Source organism: Neomonachus schauinslandi, chromosome 6 (assembly GCF_002201575.2).
Source record: "Neomonachus schauinslandi chromosome 6, ASM220157v2, whole genome shotgun sequence".
Classification (NCBI taxonomy): domain Eukaryota; kingdom Metazoa; phylum Chordata; class Mammalia; order Carnivora; family Phocidae; genus Neomonachus; species Neomonachus schauinslandi.
Genome location: NC_058408.1, coordinates 5879215 through 5899382, shown reverse-complemented (window position 1 = coordinate 5899382; position 20168 = coordinate 5879215). Strand labels below are relative to the sequence as shown.

The window sequence follows — 20168 nt, the reverse complement described above, 5'->3', positions numbered from 1 at the left end:
CCCCCTCAGGTCATGATCCCAGGGTCCTGGGATCAAGCCCCGTGTCGGGCTCCCTGCTCAGTGGGAAGCCTGCTTCTCCCTCTCCCACTCCGCCTGCTTGTGTTCCCTCTCTTGCTGTGTATCTCTCTGTCAGATAAATAAATAAAATTAAAAAAAAATTTTCCCCTCATATATTCATGATGTAAAAAAATATTCTTAGAATGAGGTTGTGCCTTCAGGAAATATTTTTTTCCCTCATTAGAAAATCTGAAATTTGATGAGAAGGCAACTATCAAAACTGTAAGCTATCAATTCCTAAATCCCATCTTTCTTCAGGGTAACTTTAGTCTTTCAGAAATGACTTTATTCTATAGTTAAGACTCCAACCACATCAAAGTAGACTGTGTGTTTTCAAAATTTTCATTGTTATTTGAATTACAAAAGTAATTTCAAACATTGAGAAAAATTTCTTCCTTTGTTTCTGTAAACTCCACCTCTAGTAATTTTTTGAACAGTACGATATAAAAAATAAGGTTAAAGGGCACACATCAACAGTGGATTGAGCAGCCAACATTTACTTAGGACTTGCTCGGCACAGTAGACTGTGTTGCAGCAGACCTTGTAGAAAGACAAAGCAGAATAAAGAGACTTTATCCCTGCCCAGAAAAAGCATGCAACCTGAAAAGGGAGATTAAAGAGTGCACATGAAAAACACATTATAAAATAAAGACTGCTAAACAGAGCACACAAATAGTGAACAGCTGGAAAATCATCCTGACTCAGATGGATCTGTCCACCATCCTGAGAATTCTGAAGACTTTAAATTTTTTGTGAATCAGAAGTTCTCTGTGTCCAGGGCTATTCTATATGCAAGTCTAGTTACAGAGACTACTGAATAATCATTTTTCAAACGTAAAACAAATTGCTTTAGAGTTTGCATGGAAAAGTCTAAATAATAGAAATGTTTATGTTAGCTAGCAATCTGCTATAGAGCCAAGGAACAAATGACTAAATCCCCTAAAACCACACAACAGTAATTCATATTTAACAAGGAGCTTGAGATCAAAAGTTTCTGATCTCGAGGATCTGGCAAGCCAGATACAGAATCCATAACAAAATGCACTTATACATGCACAAAAACCACTCTTCTCTATGAGACATTCTAGGGTACCAATCATTATAAGGGTGTCTATTTTGGCTAATACACACAAAGATTCCCCCCCCCGCCCCGCGCCAGATTGTTTTAAAAAGAAACCAAAACTTTCAAAGCCTATTTATATTCTATTCCTTGATTGAAATCTTGCAGACCATCAGGTTCTTCTCTAGTATTTTTTTTTTTTAAGATTTTATTTATTTATTTGACAGAGAGAGACACAGCGAGAGAGGGAACACAAGCAGAGGGAGTGGGAGAGTTGGAGAAGCAAGTTTCCTGCGGAGCAGGGAGCCTGATGTGGGGCTCGATCCCAGGGCCCTGGGATCATGACCTGAGCCGAAGGCAGACGCTTAATGACTGAGCCACCCAGGTGCCCCAGGTTCTTCTCTAGTATCATGAAAGTGTAACCTAATAAAGTACTTCATCTATAATCAGGTAATAAACAAAAAATGTGAATTGTTATTCAGTAACTCCAGCAAAACTGCTCAGCAGATTTGGCAAAGAAACATGACTGGCTTTAGAGGAATAGAGTAATAATTATGCTATTTACATATTCTGCAATATATCTAAAATATAGCACTAGAACATAAAGAAAAGAATCACTGTATTAAATTAGAACACCTCAATTATTGCCCTAGCTCTACTGCTTACACTTCTTTTGTCCTTAGATAAGCCACTTAACCTTTCTTTGCTTCAATTTTTTTCACCTGTAAAACAAGACTAGGAGGGATACCTGGGTGGCTCAGTCAGTTAAGTGTCTGCCTTCAGCTCAGGTCATGATCCTGGGGTCCTGGGACCAAGCCCCGCACTGGGGCTCCCTGCTCAGTGGGGAGTCTGCTTCTCCTTCTCCCTCACCCCTGCGCTCTCTCTCTAATAAATAAATAAGATCTTTAAAAAAAAAAAACCAACAGTACTAGGAGTACTTAATTATATGTATGGAACTAACAAGACTATGCATGGGAAAGAGATCTGTAAACCGTTAACGGTCGTATACACTGAAGGTGTCAGCATTTGTGTATAAATGAAATGAAAGAAAATGGAGAAAGAGCGTTACCGATTTAATCATTAAGTGGATACTCAGACAATCTGCTCTATTTTTTATAATGTGTTTCAAGCCTGAGTGAGTTTCAAAGTAAGTTAAAAACATTAGAAAAAGGCCTGCTACGGGGCACCTGGGTGGCTCAGTCGGTTAAGCGGCTGCCTTGGGCTCAGGTCATGATCCCGGCGTCCTGGGATCGAGCCCCGTGTCGGGCTCCCTGCTCAGTGGAGAGCCTGCTTCTCCCTCTCCCTCTGCCTGCCACTCTGCCTACTTGTGCTCTCTATCTCTGTCAAATAAATAAATAAAATCTTTAAAAAAGGGGAAAAAAAAGGCCTGCTAAAAGGTTTTTTTTTAAAGTCTCTTTTCTGAGATAAGACTTTTTTTTAATGCAAGTATCTTTCCAAACTCATTTATTCACATTTTTTTTTCCATCTAGAGAAAGAATTTGGCTAAAAGACAATGAAAGTGGAGATAAGAAAATGGCCAAACTCCAAGACTGATGTGTATGCTTCAGTTGTGAGGTCCCAAAACAAAAGGAGCTGTATGCTTTTGAAGTAGACTTTATAAAGTGACTACTATCCGTTGATTACTAAGGAAATTCCTCTTGCCTCTGACGATTTTGTATATATACACTAAACAGTAATCCCAAGAAATAAATAATATGCATCAAAAAAATCCCATGCCATTCTTCTAAACATATATTAGGTGTTAATCCAGGCATTACATTTAGAAAATATCATAGTTATTCTGTGAAATTCTTTTTTATGGCCCTCCATGGGAATCAATCTTTGGCAAACATTTTGAACCAAAAACATCACAAGTCAACCTTCCTGCAGTAATTAGAGCTTCTTCTATACTTTGTCCAAGGTTTCAAGTTTCTGGCTCTTGATGCTGGAATCTACAGATACCAGACACCATCTCTTCTCCAAAAAAAGAAAGCAATGATGTCTAACAATATTCTCCTCCAGGGCGCCTGGGTGGCTCAGTTGGTTAAGCGACTGCCTTCGGCTCAGGTCATGATCCTGGAGTCCCAGGATCGAGTCCCGTATCGGGCTCCCTGCTCGGCAGGGAGTCTGCTTCTCCCTCTGACCCTCCCCCCTCTCCTGCTCTATCTCATTCTCTCTCTCAAATAAATAAATAAAATCTTTAAAAAAAAAAAAAAATTCTCCTCCAAAATGTTTCTGCCAAACATTAAAAAATGAGGATGTAAGCACCTCAAAGTTCTACCTAGTGACTGTTAAACATTTCATAGTCAAACTTTCAGCCAGATGATTTCTTCAGCTCTAAAGCTTAGATTCAGAGACAAGAACAAAGCTGATGCATCTCTGGCTAGTGCAACCATAAGTGGAGAAAGGTCATCTCTAAATTTTCTGTTAAAATTCACACTGCTTATGTTATTCCTTGGATTGGTAAAGTAGATTCACAGTTCTTTAGGCAAAGCAGATGCAAAAATACCCTTTAAATGATTATGAAAAGCAACAAACTTCCATCACTGTGATTTCTCTTAGTGAACCATTACCTAAAATTGTTCTGTTTAATAAACACCGAGTGGCTGGCATTGTGCTGAGTGTCAGGGGTGGTAATAAAAAAGCTATGACACTTCCTGCCTTTAAGAGGGTTAGGATATAGACAAGGAGATAAGCCTTTTAGATCAAACAATTAGGGACCAATATAAGAATTTTTTTTTTTTTAAAAGCCAGGTTGTAGAGTGTAATAAACAGTTTATGAAGCTCTAAAGGCCCATCACAATCATTTTTTCAGAAGAGTGGCCCCAGGCTGTTCCTTCTGCATAAAGTTGCTGGCTTACAAAGCAAGAGAATACATTTGAAATCAACTCTATTTCCCTGGTCACAAATGAATGGACCATGAATCATGAGCCAGGCTAGCTATGTAAGATTCTACGTAAGAGATGATATCTATACACATACATACATATGCACGTGCGCGCGCACACACACACATACACACAATCAGATCCTCTATTTGGGAAGTCTGAATGAGCAATGTGTGAAAAAGACTAACATAGAATCACTGGAGCTGCTGTGGGATCGAGAATGACAACGAGCCACTACTGCAATCTCTATGAGGCCTAGTATACATTCCAGTCTAGGAAGGACAAGCACAGAGGGACTACTTGGCTGCTGAGCCAGTTTCCTATGCTTCTTCAATTCCCATGTATCTTACAATAAGACCCTATTATTTAAGGTTACCCTAAGAATCCATGCCACATATATGATACCGCTAATAAGTTTTTTATAAGAGACCAAGAAGGGGTAAAATACCCAAATATGGTACTATTATCGAAGAATACATAAAATACTCAAAAAGAGCATGGTATTATATCTTGAATGCATAAAGTACTCAGGAAGAGGGGGAGAGAAACATCTCTTGGGCAGGCATATAGCCAGAGCTCAGGTTTTCCTTATGTGTGTTACATTATGTATGTATCTGAAACAGATGAAAAGACAATGTTAAGTGTCTGACTTTGATTTGAGGGACACGTACTGAAAACAGAAAATATAGAAGAAATACATCATGTTCCAAAAACTAGGCTTCCATCTCAATGGAAAAGGACATCTCAAACAAGAATGAAGATATGATGAACTGACATTCACAGCCACGTGAATCAAAGAGAGCCTGTTCTTAATGGGAAACTGCCCCCAGAAAGATAAAAATTCCTTTCTCGAGTTATTAGAAGAGAGTGGCATCTAGAATAATATTTCAATGTTTAGTGGAATTATAGACAAGGTAAATATCATTTTCCTGCCTTTTTTCTCAATGTTATCTTTCCTCCCCTCTTTAGAAGCACTTTCTTGTCCTAGCTTCCAAAAGCCTTCTTGAGTATTTGTTTCTGTCCCATGCTTTTGAATTCATTTTATTATATTCTTTAATTTACCCCCTCCCTCCCTAAACAGACTATCATATGAAAGCACTGAGGGGAAAAAAAAAAAACATTAAATTTAATTGGATTTTTTCTTACTGATGTATCAGTTATACCACATTCAAAGTTACTTAGAAGTTTGAGAAAACGTTATTTTCCACCACCCAGGCTCCAAATCATAGTAAAACAAGTCAAAGAAAGGAGAAAAAGACAAAATACCTCTAAGAAAATAAGTTATGAACACCTGAACTAAATAAAGGGAGTAGAGGGAGTTGCTGTGTTGGAGGCAAAAACTTAAAGCAAAGTCAAAAGAACAGGAAAAGGTTTGACCCTCTGACAGGATTACTGGGATCCTAAGCATTCTTTCCTGCTGGCCTGTAACAGGAAGTCAGTAGTTATCCAAGAGTGAGTCTTGGAGAAAATTATTTCAGCAGCTCAACTGTAATGTGATTAAAGAGTGCGGGAACGTGGGGTGTGAGGAGGTAGAAGTCTGGGACAGAGAAAGTTTATTAAATAATGGTATACTAAACAGTCAATGGCTACTTCTACTTTTTTAGATATTAAAATTTTTTTTTTTTTAAAGATTTTATTTATTTGACAGAGAGACACAGTGAGAGAGGGAATACAAGCAGGGGGAGTGGGAGAGGGAGAAGCAGGCTTCCCGCGGAGCAGGGAGCCCGATGTGGGACTCGATCCCAGGACCCCGGGATCATGACCTGGGCCGAAGGCAGATGCTTAACGACTGAGCCACCCAGGCGCCCGATATTAAAATATTTTATTAAATACATATCCACTTACAAAATAAAGCAATACAGCTTGCTTACTGGCTCTGTTATGTCTGGTTTATACTAAGCCGAACCTTAGGGGCTTTAGAACCTCTGTATTTCTTAAATTCCAATGCAATCATATGGTATCAATTATAGTAATTTCTGTCAATGAAATTAAGAACTAAAGTGGGAGAAAAAGCCTGTATCCTTCTGCACAAGAAATGATGCCCCTCATCTTTTTAACGAAAATGTTAGAAGAATATTTTATATTGAAAAATGGAAGTGAAAACCAAGCATGAGGTCATTACTTCTTTCATTTTCATTTTACCAAGAACAAAAAGAACAATCCAGCATTTAAGAACCAAATTCCTGTCCCATGACACAGTTTACAGTCATCATGATAAAATTAACTTCCTTAGCCCTGCTGTTAAAACAAGAAAAAATGAAACAGGATGTTGTTTCTAACTATTGTTACCTAATGAAGTTCAGGTTCATCCTCACTTTTCCTTGATATAAAACACCAAGATGTGATAAATCAGTAATTAGGAAATAAAAAATCCAAACAGAATGTGCCAGATAGTTCTAACAGTTTTCCACAACATAAGAAAGACTGTTTCTTCTAGAACATCAAAAAGTTGGGGCAGCGGGGAGAAATCAGTAATTTTCCAACAGCACTTTTTACAGTAAACTGAAGAGAAAGAGCTTTTTACAAACACAAGAAATATAATGTATATATTTAAAATAAAAATACCATTCATCTTCCTTTGTATATATAATCCCTTCAAAGCTAGGATTATTGTTCTCTTCCCTAGAAAAACATTACTAACTAGAGCTTCAACCCATGGCATGACCACTGATACTTCCAGTATGTACTATATATACTGTTTTGGTAAAATAATAGAGAAATTATCTGGAACCTGAGAAAAAGTATTCACCTATTTGAGTGTTAAAAACACTTTTCTCTGGTAGCTTCGATAAACATACACTTCAACCCATTCATTTTTTAACACCCATCATGTCTCTTCACAGTGCTATGAGATCTCATTTCTAAAGTTTGGTTTTTTCTTTCCACTTTTAACATGACTATCGACACAAGGCAAATACTTAGTTCTCAGCAGCCTTGCTGAAACCCTGTTCTCAGCTGCCCCCTTGCTGCTGGAAATGAACTTCAAGGCTGGCTCAGTACGGAAATACACCAATTATGTCTGAGAGAATAAGCTGAGCAAAAGGAATCTTGTGAAAAGGCAGAAATCATGAGATGGCATTGCAAAAGTATTCCAAATCTCCAAGTGTATTTGGTTAACAGCTAAAAATATATGACATGTTTGATTTCTCTAATCTTCAACTGTCAAAGTTCCCTGATCCTAATATTCTGAGCTACTAGATGTATATATATGTTAGGAAAAGAACTGAGTTAACTGAGAATTTCAGATAGTGAGTGCTGACAATAATCAGAGAATGAATTGTTTACAATTTCATGTGCTTATTTCTAACAGGGCCCCCTCTACATTCATAAAAAAAAAAGAAGAAGAAAAGCCTAGGATACAAACCTCCGAGGAATTCTAACTCATTCATGTGTTCCTGGTTTAATACACAGCACTCTAACAGAGATATTCACATGGCAACTCTATGAAAAATATATTTTCATTTTATAGGAAAAGAAGATGGAATGCAAATAGCTCTTCATCTTGTTTCCATTTAATCTAACATTTGTAACGTTGAAGAGTATTCATACAAACATTTCCTTTTGCATAAACTAACACATGCTTCACCAACTGGAGTAAATGTCTGATGAAGGAGAGAGAAAAGAAGAATAGGAAGTCTTAGGAACATAAATCCAAACATTTCACATTAACATATTAATCAGTCCATGATTCACCTTAATCCCACATCTGGGAAGTCTATTTCTCAATAACCAGATGGGACTAACACCACAAAGCCTAAAAAGAAATTCTATGTTCGTCTTCACAATGCTCAACAGCTCAGAAACAAGCATGTATTCCAGGTTCCACTCACATAACGTATCTACACGGCCTCCTACCTCACATCTCTTTCCCTCCCACAGTAGTCAGCCCAGTGCCCTGTACACAGCAGGTACTCAAAAATACTTTCTTTATTCTTTCAAAGTGAACTTACCCTTCGAAATGACACAACATAGAACGTGTCTCCCCTTCTACGGATGGCCTCAAAGAAGTCTTGATAACTTCTGGGTGATGCATAATACACTTGGAGCTCACTCCCCGAGTTCCTGCTGAAGGAAGAAAAGGGCAAAGTGTTCTTTTTTTTTTTTTTTTAAAGATTTTGTTTTATTTATTTGACACAGAGAGAGAACGTGAGAGAGGGAACACAAGCAGGGGCAGAGCGAGAGGGAGAAGCAGGCTTCCCGCTGAGCAGGGAGCCTGATGTGGGGCTCGATCCCAGGACCCTGGGACCATGACCTGAGCTGAAGGCAGACGCTTAACGACTGAGCCACCCAGGCGCCCCCAAAGTGTTCTTAAACTAGCAAATTTCATATCCTCTCAAAAATACTCCCCATTCTAAGGCTATGTCTGAATTATAAGAATTTCTCTCCCACAAAATATTAGTAGCATTTGGCAATAATTTTTATAACAACATTTTGAAAAGCTCAAGGTCAGGATAATTGTAAGATCCAATTCACTAAATAGCTAAAACTCTCTTTTCTGAATGGAAAGCTCTAAAACGTACCACTCAAGTGCACTGCAAAGCATGTAAAAATAATAAAAATATCAGAAAACAGATTGCTGCATTGGTTGGCATGATTTTAAATTTTCTGGTGACAGAAATTAAGTCTGAGGGAAACTTCTTTTTTTACTACTCCATCAAATCTGTGAGGCATGCTTGCCTATAACGCTGTGTGAAAGGTGGGAAGAATTTAGGATTTGAAAATAAACAGACCTGGCTTTGAATTTCTCCTCCACTCCTCAAGTGGATATTCTTGGGGAACTCAACCTCTGAGCAACCTCAATTGCCTCATCCATAAAATGAGGATAACCATATAAACCTGCAGGATTGTTACTGGGGTCAGAGATGTTATATATGTGAAGTCTCCTATTTCCTAGGAGTCACTCAACAAATGTTGGCCATAGATATTAAAAGTACCATGTCAGGGCGCCTGGGTGGCTCAGCTGGTTAAGCATCTGCCTTCGGCTCAGGTCATGATCCCAGAGTCCTGGGATCGAGTCCCACGCTGGGCTCCCTGCTCAGCAGGGAGTCTGCTTCTCCCTCTCCCTTTACCCCTTCCCCCTGTTTGTGCTCTCTCTCTCGCTCTCTCAAATAAATAAATCTTAAATTTAAAAAAATACATAAAAAAGTACCATGTCAGTGCCTTCATAAAATTTTAACTAAAATTATAGTACCTCAACCACATCGTATCCCCAAAAGATATACTCAAATGATATTAATATCGTTTTTAATATTTTCAGTCTTTTACTATTTAGCACAATAAGCTAATACCTAAAAGTTAAAGGAGAGTTAAAGAAATAATGTTTCATTTTTCTCCAAAAAGACAACCTATGTTTTCTTTCTTATATGTTCTTCTATGTTTTCAATCAAACTTTAAGAGGAAAAAAAAGACTGATCTAAAAGGAAAATTATAAATGAGTCATAAGAATTTTCTTTGAAATAATTCCACTTGCTCACTGTGAGGCCGTTTCTAACCATATTATTTTGAATATACAATCAATTCTTTTTTTTTTTTTTAAGTAGGCTCCATGCCCAGGGTGGAGGCCAACGTGGGGCTTGAACTCATGACCCTGAGATCAAGGCCTGAGCTGAGGTCAAGAGTTGGATATTTAACCAACTGAGCCACAGGCACCCCTGAATACACAATCAATTCTTATTATTCATGGTAGTTATGTTCTATAAAGTCAGTGTGAACACTGAATTAGTAAATACTGAAACATTCTAAGGGAAATATAGGGTTAGGTTCCTACAAGCCCCTAGTTACAACATTTTTGTCAACTGATCAATATATAACTTTGTTTTATGTTTCTGTTTAAAGATACCTCCTCTGACATATACAGTTTATTCATTACCATTGAACCCAAAGTCAACTGCACTATAACTTAATGCCTGAATGAAGCTTATCTAATATGTAGATTTCCCCCATATAGCACAACACAACCTTCTTGAACAATAGGTAGTCCTTTAGTACTATGCTACAGGGCCATTTTAAACAGTGAAATCACCAACAAAAAGCAGAAAAATGTGAAAAATATGGCACTTAATAGACCTCAAAAAGAAACTTGTTTACAGTATGAGAGCTGAAACAGGAAGGCAGAGTGTTGCCTTCTTAATTAAGCCTCACCCGGAACCATCTATGCACATTCATGAATGACTATGAAAACATCTTGAGTATTGATTTTGGGGCAGAGGTACATTTTAGTGAGAAGGCAGATTCACAGTTACAGAATACATGAGTAATTCATTTTAAACATTTTTTTTTTTTTTTTTTTTAGAGAGCGAGCGAGAGAGAAACAGCATGAGAGCGGAGAGGGTCAGAGGGAGAAGCAGGCTCCCCGCTGAGTCGGGAGCCCGATGTGGGACTCGATCCCAGGGCCCTGGGATCATGACCTGAGCCGAAGGCAGACACTTAACCATCTGAGCCACCCAGGCACCCCATTTTAAACATTTTTTTAAAGACTTTTTGAAAACAATTTTAGGTTCACAGCAAACTTGAGAGGAAGATGCAGATTAAAAACATTTTTTTTTTTTTAAAGATTTTATTTATTTGACAGAGAGAGATACAGCGAGAGAGGGAACACAAGCAGCGGGAGTGGGAGAGGGGGGAAGCAGGCTTCCCGCGGAGGAGGGAGCCCGATGCGGGGCTCGATCCCAGGACCCTGGGATCATGACCTGAGCCGAAGGCAGACGCTTAACGACTGAGCCACCCAGGCGCCCCAGATTAAAAACATTTTTAACTAGTAAAGAAATAATATGCCATCATAATGATGCATCAAAAAATGAGTATTTGGGTGCCTGGGTGGCTTTGTTGGTTAAGTGTCTGGCTCTTGATCTCAGCTAAGGTCTTGATCTCAGGGTCGTGAGTTCAAGCCCCACACTGGGCTCCACGCTGGACGTGGAGCTTACTTTAGAAAGTGGGAGGCAGGGCACCTGGGTGGCTCAGTCGGTTAAGCGTACCACTCTTGATTTCAGCTCAAGTCATGATCTCAGGGTTGTGAGATCAAGCCCCACGTTGGGCTCCATGCTGAGCATGGAGCCTGCTTGAAATTCTCTTTCTCCCTCTCCCCAGCCCCCAATCACACACACTCTCTCTCAAAAAAAAAAATTCCATTTAAAAAAGGAAAATATTTTAAATATGCATATAGTAAATAAATGAAATATTCTGATCACTAGAGAATTATTAGTTACTATATATATTTGAATTATCTATTTCTACAAGATAATACAGTATTTCAGGATTTTAAACATTCATGATTGCTGACATGCTGCTCACTGCCATTTAATAGTAATTCTCAGTAATAGGATAATGAACAGCTTTCAACTTATACTAGGTCTGTATTCTCGGGGCCTGGTACACTGTCTGACACACAGATGGTGCTCAGTAAATGTGAAATTATTATTAAATAAATTGTGAACTCTAAGTCTATGGTAGAGGTACAGACAGAATCTGAGACTCTTTACTTCCACTTTATTTTTTTTTAAGATTTTATTTATTTATTTGAGAGAAAGAAAGCGAGAGACAGAGCACGAGTATAGGGGGAGGGGCAGAGGGAGAGGGAAAAGCAGACTCCCCTCTGAGCAGGGAGCCTGATGCGGGGCTCAATCCCAGGAGCCTGGGATTATGACCTGAGCTGAAGGCAGACGCTTAATGGACTGAGCCACCCAGGTGCCCCTCTTTACTTCCACTTCAGTGATACGGTCATCAGTATATCACATCATCGTCATTACCGGCTTTTGAACATGCCAAGTACCATGTAAAGTGCTTTAAATGAAGTATGCAATTTAATTATCAACGCTGTGTGGCCAAAGTTTTGTAGATGAGGAAACTTTAAGTGACCTGCTTGAATCCACAGAGCAAGTAAGTGGCAGAAATGATCTGTACTCTGCCAACTCAAAAGCTAGCATCTTAAACCATGACACTACATCGCCTCCCATGATACTGTTCCTTTTAGTTAGATATGTCTGGTCCATACATTTCAACCTTAGGCACAGCACTCCTTCTGGAATCCTTCAAAATCTTAAGTAGCATCAGTGTGGCGAAAAATGCATTTTAAGTCAAATAGATCTGAATGGTGATTCTGCCACTTACTGGTTCTATGACTCTGGCTTAGAAAAAATAAGTGACTTGCCCAGTTTTTCTCTATATAAAATAGGGACTGTGATACCTACACTTTAAGTTATTATACAGATTTAAAGAATAAAATGCATGTAAAGCACTCAGCAGGACACCTGGCACAGAGCAGACATTCAAATAACATTCTCTTCCCCTTGGCTCATGAAATAGATGCAAATCGAGGACGAGAGTTATGTGTATTTAAATTGTACAGCAAAATTATGACTGAACAGCATCCTAACTAAATCTGTATTTAAGGAATTTGAGAGTTAACCTTTTGAAATTATCTGGATTTACTCTGACTGCTCAGAAGCAGTATGTTATGTGAACTAACAGTAAAGTCACCGATGAGAACAAGTTTAAGGTAAAAGGGAAATATGCTTTTCAACTTTACTAAAATACTAGGTATTTAAAATTCTGTGGCCAAGAACTTCCACACTTTCTTACCTGATACTAGTGGTTTCTGTGTATTGGACAGCCATGAGCTGAGAATTGGAACCTTGTTCCAGAGCACCCTGGAAGAAAAAAAAAATTTAATGCCATATAATAAAATTATATGAAGATCTTTCTATAGTGACTCACTCTACATTTACATTTACTAAACTCTCATTAAAATATTCATATACTTTTTTTTTCATGAATATTCTGACATTTTAGGTTCACATAACTAAACACCAACATAGAGATTAGAACCCTTCTAGTTACACTCCGGGCTGAGAGATGTGTCTCAAGATTAAAACATCAAGGCATTTCTCATAAAGTTTAAAAATACAGCCCAAAAGCTTAGTCCAATTACCACAAGTTTTATGACCAAGTCATACAAATATTATTGAACATGAACAACTTGTATTTGTCTAAAATAATTATTTTCCCAATGAAAAGTTCCTAAAGTGTGAAAGGTCCATAATGAAATTAGATCCTATTGTTTACTGAATTAAACACAAAGATCTTCATGTCAAAATATACCTATGGACTAAGCCGTCATTAAAGAGATCTCACCAATGGGGGTGCCTGGGTGGCTCAGTCAGTTGAGTGTCTGACTCCTGATTTTGGCTCAGGTCATGATCTCAGGGTTGGGAGATGGAGCCCAGTGTTGGGGCTCCCCACTTGGCAGGGAGTCTGCCTGAGATTCTCTCCCTCTGCCCCTCCCCCTGCTTGTGTGCACACTCTCTCTCTCTCAAATCAATCAATCAAATGTTACTTCCTGTAAACAGCATATAGCTGGGTCTTCCCTTTTAAAAAATCTAGTTTGAGGAACGCCTGGGTGGCTCAGTCAGTTAAGCGACTGCCTTCGGCTCAGGTCCTGATCTCAGGGTCCTGGGATCGAGTCCCGCATTGGGCTCCCTGCTCAGCGGGGAGTCTGCTTCTCCCTCTCCCTCCGCTGCTCCCCCTGCTTGTGCTCTCTGTGTCAAATGAATAAATAAATAAAACCTTTAAAAAAAAAAATCTAGTTTGACAATCTCTCCCTTTTAACGGATGTATTTAGCCCATTAAATGTAATTACTAGTACAGATGGGTTTAAATCCACTATCTTGGTATATATTTTCTATTTATCCTATTTCTTCTTTATTCTTTTCCTGCTTTCTTTTGGTTAAAATACTTACTTTTCAGTATTCCACTTTTATTTCCTGTATTGCTTTTTTAGCTTTACTTCTTTGTGCTAGTTTTTAGTGTTTGTTATAGAGATTATCTGTAAGTTACCACAGCCTACCTTTAAATATTATTTGAACAATATAACTTTATAATTCCATTTACCTCTTGTGTTATATCTTATATTTTACTTCTACATAAAGCTATAAACCCATAACAAACTGTTACACGTTTTGATTAAAAAAATAATCTTTTAAGGGCGCCTGGGTGGCTCAGTTGGTTAAGCAACTGCCTTCAGCTCAGGTCATGATCCTGGAGTCCCGGGATCGAGTCCCACATCAGGCTCCCTGCTCAGCAGGGAGTCTGCTTCTCCCTCTGACCCTCCTCCCTCTCATGCTCTCTGTCTCTCATTCTCTCTCTTGCAAATAAATAAAATCTTAAAAAAAAAAAAATTTAAAAAAAATAATCTTTTAAAGACATTTATATACACATACACATATAAAATAAAGATACTTTTTATAAAAAGACCATTTATTTTTAACAGATATTTGCCCATTCTGGTGCTCTTCCTTCCTGCTAATCTGGAGTTGTATCTGCTATCATTTCCCTTACTCTAAAAAAATTTTAGCATTTCTTAGAGAGCAGATCTTCCAGAGGAAAATTATCTCAGTTTTTATCCATCTGAAAATGTCTTGATTTTGCCTTCATTTTGAAAGGTATTTTCAGGAATGTTCCCCTTTACCTTTTCTAGACTCGCAATCTAGAAAGAGGGTAGAATTATGAAATGGGATGAACAAAATCAAGGACATAATGCTAAGAGATCACAGAAATTTCAAAGAAATGGCAATTCATCAAATTTACTGCATATCTTTAACTAGACTATTGGATCCTCTTAAGCATCTGAAAGGAGTGGCTGTGAGGAAAAAGAGGGTTGAAATGAGGAAAGAAGACTAAGCAGAGCAGTTACAATGCTCTATGCTAAGAAAGAGAATCCACGAATTCTTTATATGTTTTGGTATTGACAACAGCATAAGCAGAATGATCCTTCTCCTTCTGACCAAGAACTTCTTTTACCCTTTGCAAATACAGATTCCTCCTTCTCATTCCTTTTTCTGTAATAGCTAAGAGCCCCACATTTCTGACCATTACCTAAGTTCATTACAGAAAAATATGCACCCAAGATGGCAGAGAAAAAGATAATACTTCAGTTTAAACTACAGATCACCTCATGTCCAAAGGCTGTGACATTAAAACAAGATTATCTTCTTTGCATTAAAATTCCTTAAAGATTAAAGAACACCAAACACCCCTTACATAGTAAATAAACTATTCATTTACCTAATGGAAAGGAAAAAAATAACATAAAAAAGTTTATCAAAAGATAAGGCAAAAAACTCATTTAGGCCAAGAATTTTCATCTAATTCTTCATAAAGTCCATTATACCTCCTCTGTGGAATTATTTACTGGCAATTACCTGCCCCCTTCTTGCTCTCCCCCCTGTATGGCAAGGGACGGAAGCCTGAAAACTATATTACCCAAAGTTTTTGGCCATCAGGGTTGATATAATTTAGGTACTGCCAATAAGATATGATTGCACCAGGTTCGGAAAGGCAAAGAGAGACAGAGTCCATTTTTCCTCCACCCAGTGGCAGCGAGTGTAGTCTTTGGCAGACGGGAGTTTTTGTGGTACTAGACACTGCATTCCGATGCCAGTAAGCAGCTGTGTTTGGGCTTCTGAGATAACTGTGACACTGGTAATAACTGCCTGTAGCCTCCAGGGGTACTAACAACCAACGGAACTGCCATAATACACGAACAAAACGTATCAGAGAGACCCACACTGGATACTCATAGAATCTCAAAGCTTGAGCTCATCTAGACTAACCCTCATTATTTTATTGATGAAAACAGCCCCATAACGGTTAGAAGTCCATGTTTCTCAATATCCTTTTAGTGTACTTGTGAACATATCACATACTGCTTCCAATTAGTTTCCAAATAATCAAATATCTAAGGTGTTTCCATTAGCATATAAACATGCAAACCTGGTGAAATATATCCCATCTAAAAATAAAACCTCCTCTTTAATTCTTACAGCCACTCCATTTCCCTGCTCCTATTAATGGGGATCATCCTAAAATAATTTTCTCTACTTCTTCATTTATTAGTACTTTCTGAAATCCACATCAGTCAAGCTCTGTCATTGCCATTCCAATGAAATATTCATCAAGGTCACTAACAAGTTCTAATAATCAAATCCAATGGTAAATTCCTCAGTCCTCATCTTAATCATTATCTTTTAGCTTTAGTTAACAGTTAATCACATCCCCTTCTTATACAACTTTCTTTGGGTTTTGGGACACTATTATCCTACATGTTTTCCTATCCTACGGGCCAACCACTCCTCTTCCTTCTCAAGTGCTTATTCTTCCTTCTCTTTCGTCCTCTCATGTTAGAGTTGGCCCAGGGCTCAGTTCCATACCTCTTTCCTTTTTACTTTCTCTTGAGCTGATATCATCCCAGACTAAACTTCCAGTCTTGACCTCTCCCCTAAACACCAAAGCTGGATGACTGTCCACTTGACTCTCTCCCTGACTGTTGTAGTCATACTGAACTTAAGAGATATTTAAATCTTTTTTTTTTTTCTACTTAAATCTCCTGATTCGTGCCTCCAACTCTTCCTTCCCTAGTCTCAGTCTCAGTAAATAGCATCACCATTCCTCCAGTAGCTAAGGCACAGAAATTATCATTGATACCTTCTAATTTTATCAGTCATTTCCAACAGCTCTACTTTCAAGATATATTTGGCATTTGAATACTTTCCCCCACCTTCACATCTACCATACTAGTAAGGGCGGCAATGATCTCTCACCTAGCCTACCAAAAGGGCTTCTTAACTGGTTTCCCTACTTCCACTCATGTTCCCTCCAAAGTCTACTCTGTGCAGCAGCAGTTGGAGACATCCTTTAAAAATTCAATGTTAATAGCAGCAATGTCCACAACAGCCAAACTACGGAAAGAGCCCAGATGTCCATCAACAGATGAATGGATAAAGAAGATGTGGTATGTTCATAGATATATTCAGAACATTCCATCCCAAAGAAAAGAATGCACATTCTTCTCTAGTGCCCATGGAACATTCTCCAGAATAGATCTATCCTAGGTCAAAATCAGGTCTCAACCAGTACCAAAAGACTGGGATCATTCCCTGCATATTTTCAGACCACAGTGCTTTGAAACTAGAACTCAATCACAAGAGGAAAGTCAGAAAGACCTCAAATACATGGAGGCTAAAGAGCATCCTACTAAAGAATGAATGGGTCAACCAGGAAATTAAAGAAGAATCTAAAAAATTCATGGAAACAAATGGAAATGAAAACACAACTGTTCAAAATCTTTGGGATGCTGCAAAGGCGGTCCTAAGAGGAAAGTATATAGCAATACAAGCCTTTCTCAAGAAACAAGAAAGGTCTCAAATATACAACCTAACCCTATACCTAAAGGAGCTGGAGAAAGAACAGCAAATAAAGCCTAAACCCAGCAGGAGAAAAGAAATAATAAAGATCACAGCAGAAATCAATGAAATAGAAACCAAAAGAACAGTAGAACAAATCAACAAAACTAGGAGCTGGTTCTTTGAAAGAATTAATAAGATTGATAAACCCCTGGCCAGACTTACCAAAAAGAAAAGAGAAAGGACCCAAATAAATAAAATCATGAATGAAAGAGGAGAGATCACAACCAACACCAAAGAAATACAATTACAAGAACATATTATGAGCAACTATATGCCAGCAAATTAGATAATCTGGAAGAAATGGATGCATTCCTAGAGATGTATAAACTACCAAAACTGAACCAGGAAGAAACAGAAAACCTGAACAGACCCATAACCACTAAGAAATTGAAGCAGTAATCAAAAATCTCCCAACAAACAAGAGCCCAGGGCCAGGTGGCTTCCCAGGGGAATTCTACCAAACATTTAAAGAACTAATACCTATTCTTCTGAAACTGTTCCAAAAAATAGAGATGGAAAGAAAACTTCCAAACTCGTTTTATAAGGCCAGCATTACCTTGATCCCAAAATCAAAGACCCCATCAAAAAGGAGAATTACAGACCAGTATCTCTGATGAACATGGATGCAAAAATTCTCACCAAAATACTAGCCAATAGGATCCAACTGTACATTAAAAGGATCATTCACCACAACCAAGTGGGATTTACTCCTGGGCTGCAAGGTTGGTTCAACATCCGGAAATCAATCAATGTCATACAATACATTAATAAAAGAAAGAACAAGAACCGTATGATCCTCTCAGTGAATGCAGAAAAAGCATTTGACAAAGTACAGCATCCTTTCTTGATTAAAACTCCTCACAGTGTGGGGATGGAGGGTACAGACCTCAATATCATAAAAGCCATCTATGAAAAACCTACAGCGAATATCATTCTCAATGGGTTAAAACTGAGAGCTTTCCCCCTAAGGTCAGGAACGCGGCAGGGATGTCCACTATCACCACTGCTATTCAACATAGTATTAGAAGTCCTAGCCACAGCAATCAGACAACAAAAAGAAATCAAAGGCATCCAAATCGGCAAAGAAGAAGTCAAACTCTTACTCTTTGCAGATGATATGATACTTTATGTGGAAAACCCGAAAGACTCCACCCCAAAACTGCTAGAACTCATACAGGAATTCAGTCAAGTGGCAGGATATAAAATCAATGCACAGAAATCAGTGGCATTCCTATACACCAACAACAAGACAGAAGAAAGAGAAATTAAGGATCCGATCCCATTTACAATCGCACCCAAAACCATAAGATACCTAGGAATAAATGTAACCAAAGAGGCAAAGGATCTGTACTCAGAAAACTATAAAATACTCATGAAAGAAATTGAGGAAGACACAAAGAAATGGAAAAATGTTCCATGCCCATGGACTGGAAGAACAAATATTGTGAAGATGTCAATGCTACCTAGAGCAATCTACACATTCAATGCAATCCCTATCAAAATACCATCCACTTTTTTCAAAGAAATGGAACAAATAATCCTAAAATTTGTATGGAACCAGAAAAGACCCCAAATGGCCAGAGGAATGTTGAAAAAGAAAAGCAAAGCTGGCGGCATCACAATTCCGGACGTCCAGCTCTATTACAAAGCTGTCATCATCAAGACAGTATGGTACTGGCACAAAAACAGACACATAGATCAATGCAACAGAAGACAGAGCCCAGAAATGGACCCTCAACTCTATGGTCAACTAATCTTCAACAAAGCAGGAAAGAATGTCCAATGGAAAAAAGACAGTCTCTTCAACAAATGGTGTTGGGAAAATTGGACAGCCACATGCAGAAGAATGAAACTGGACCATTTCCTTACACCACACACAAAAATAGACTCAAAATGGTTCAAAGACCTCAATGTGAGACAGGAGTCCATCAAAATCCTAAAGGAGAACACAGGCAGCAACCTCTTCGACCTCAGCCACAGCAACTTCTTCCTAGAAACATCGCCAAAGGCAAGGGAAGCAAGGGCAAAAATGAACTATTGGGACTTCATCAAGATAAAAAGCTTCTGCACAGCAAAGGAAACAGTCAACAAAACCAAAAGACAACTGACAAAATGGGAGAAGATATTTGCAAATGACATATCAGATAAAGGGCTAGAATCCAAAATCTATAATGAACTTAACAAACTCAACACCCAAAGAACAAATAATCCAATGAAAAAATGGGCAGAAGACACGAACAGACATTTTTCCAAAGAAGACATCCAAATGGTCAACAGACACATGAAAAAGTGCTCAACATCGCTCGGCATCAGGGAAATCCAAATCAAAACCTCAATGAGATACCACCTCACACCAGTCAGAATGACTAAAATTAACAACTCAGGAAATGACAGATGTTGGCGAGGACGCGGAGAAAGGGGAACCCTCCTACACTGTTGGTGGGAATGCAAGCTGGTGCAGCCACTCTGGAAAACAGTATGGAGGTTCCTCAAAAAGTTAAAAATGGAGCTACCCTACGACCCAGCAATTGCACCACTGGGTATTTACCCCAAAGATACAAATGTAGGGATCCGAAGGGGTACGTGCACCCCAATGTTTATAGCAGCAATGTCCACAATAGCCAAACTATGGAAAGAGCCAAGATGTCCATCAACAGATGAATGGATAAAAAGATGTGGTATATATATACAATGGAATATTATGCAGCCATCAAAAAACAACAACAACAACAACAACAACAACACAAAATCTTGCCATTTGCTACGACGTGGATGGAAACTAGAGGGTATTATGCTAGGTGAAATAAGTCAATCAGAGAAAGACACGTATCATATGATCTCACTGACATGAGGAATCCTTAATCTCAGGAAACAAACGGAGGGTTGCTGGAGTGGTGGGGGGTGGGAGGGATGGGGTGGCTGGGT

General features: G+C 38.5%; 1 protein-coding gene across 1 annotated transcript in view; it reads right to left on the bottom strand.

Annotated features, from left to right (window-relative positions):
- Positions 1-20168, bottom strand: part of ATF6 (activating transcription factor 6) — a 231444-nt gene that overhangs the window by 121058 nt on the left and 90218 nt on the right. Inside the window, exons 14-15 of the mRNA XM_044916028.1 lie at positions 12583-12650; positions 7956-8070 (exon numbers count right to left, since the gene is read on the bottom strand). Of these exons, the coding sequence (XP_044771963.1) occupies positions 7956-8070; positions 12583-12650 (183 nt within the window). The remainder of the gene's footprint in view (positions 1-7955; positions 8071-12582; positions 12651-20168) is intronic.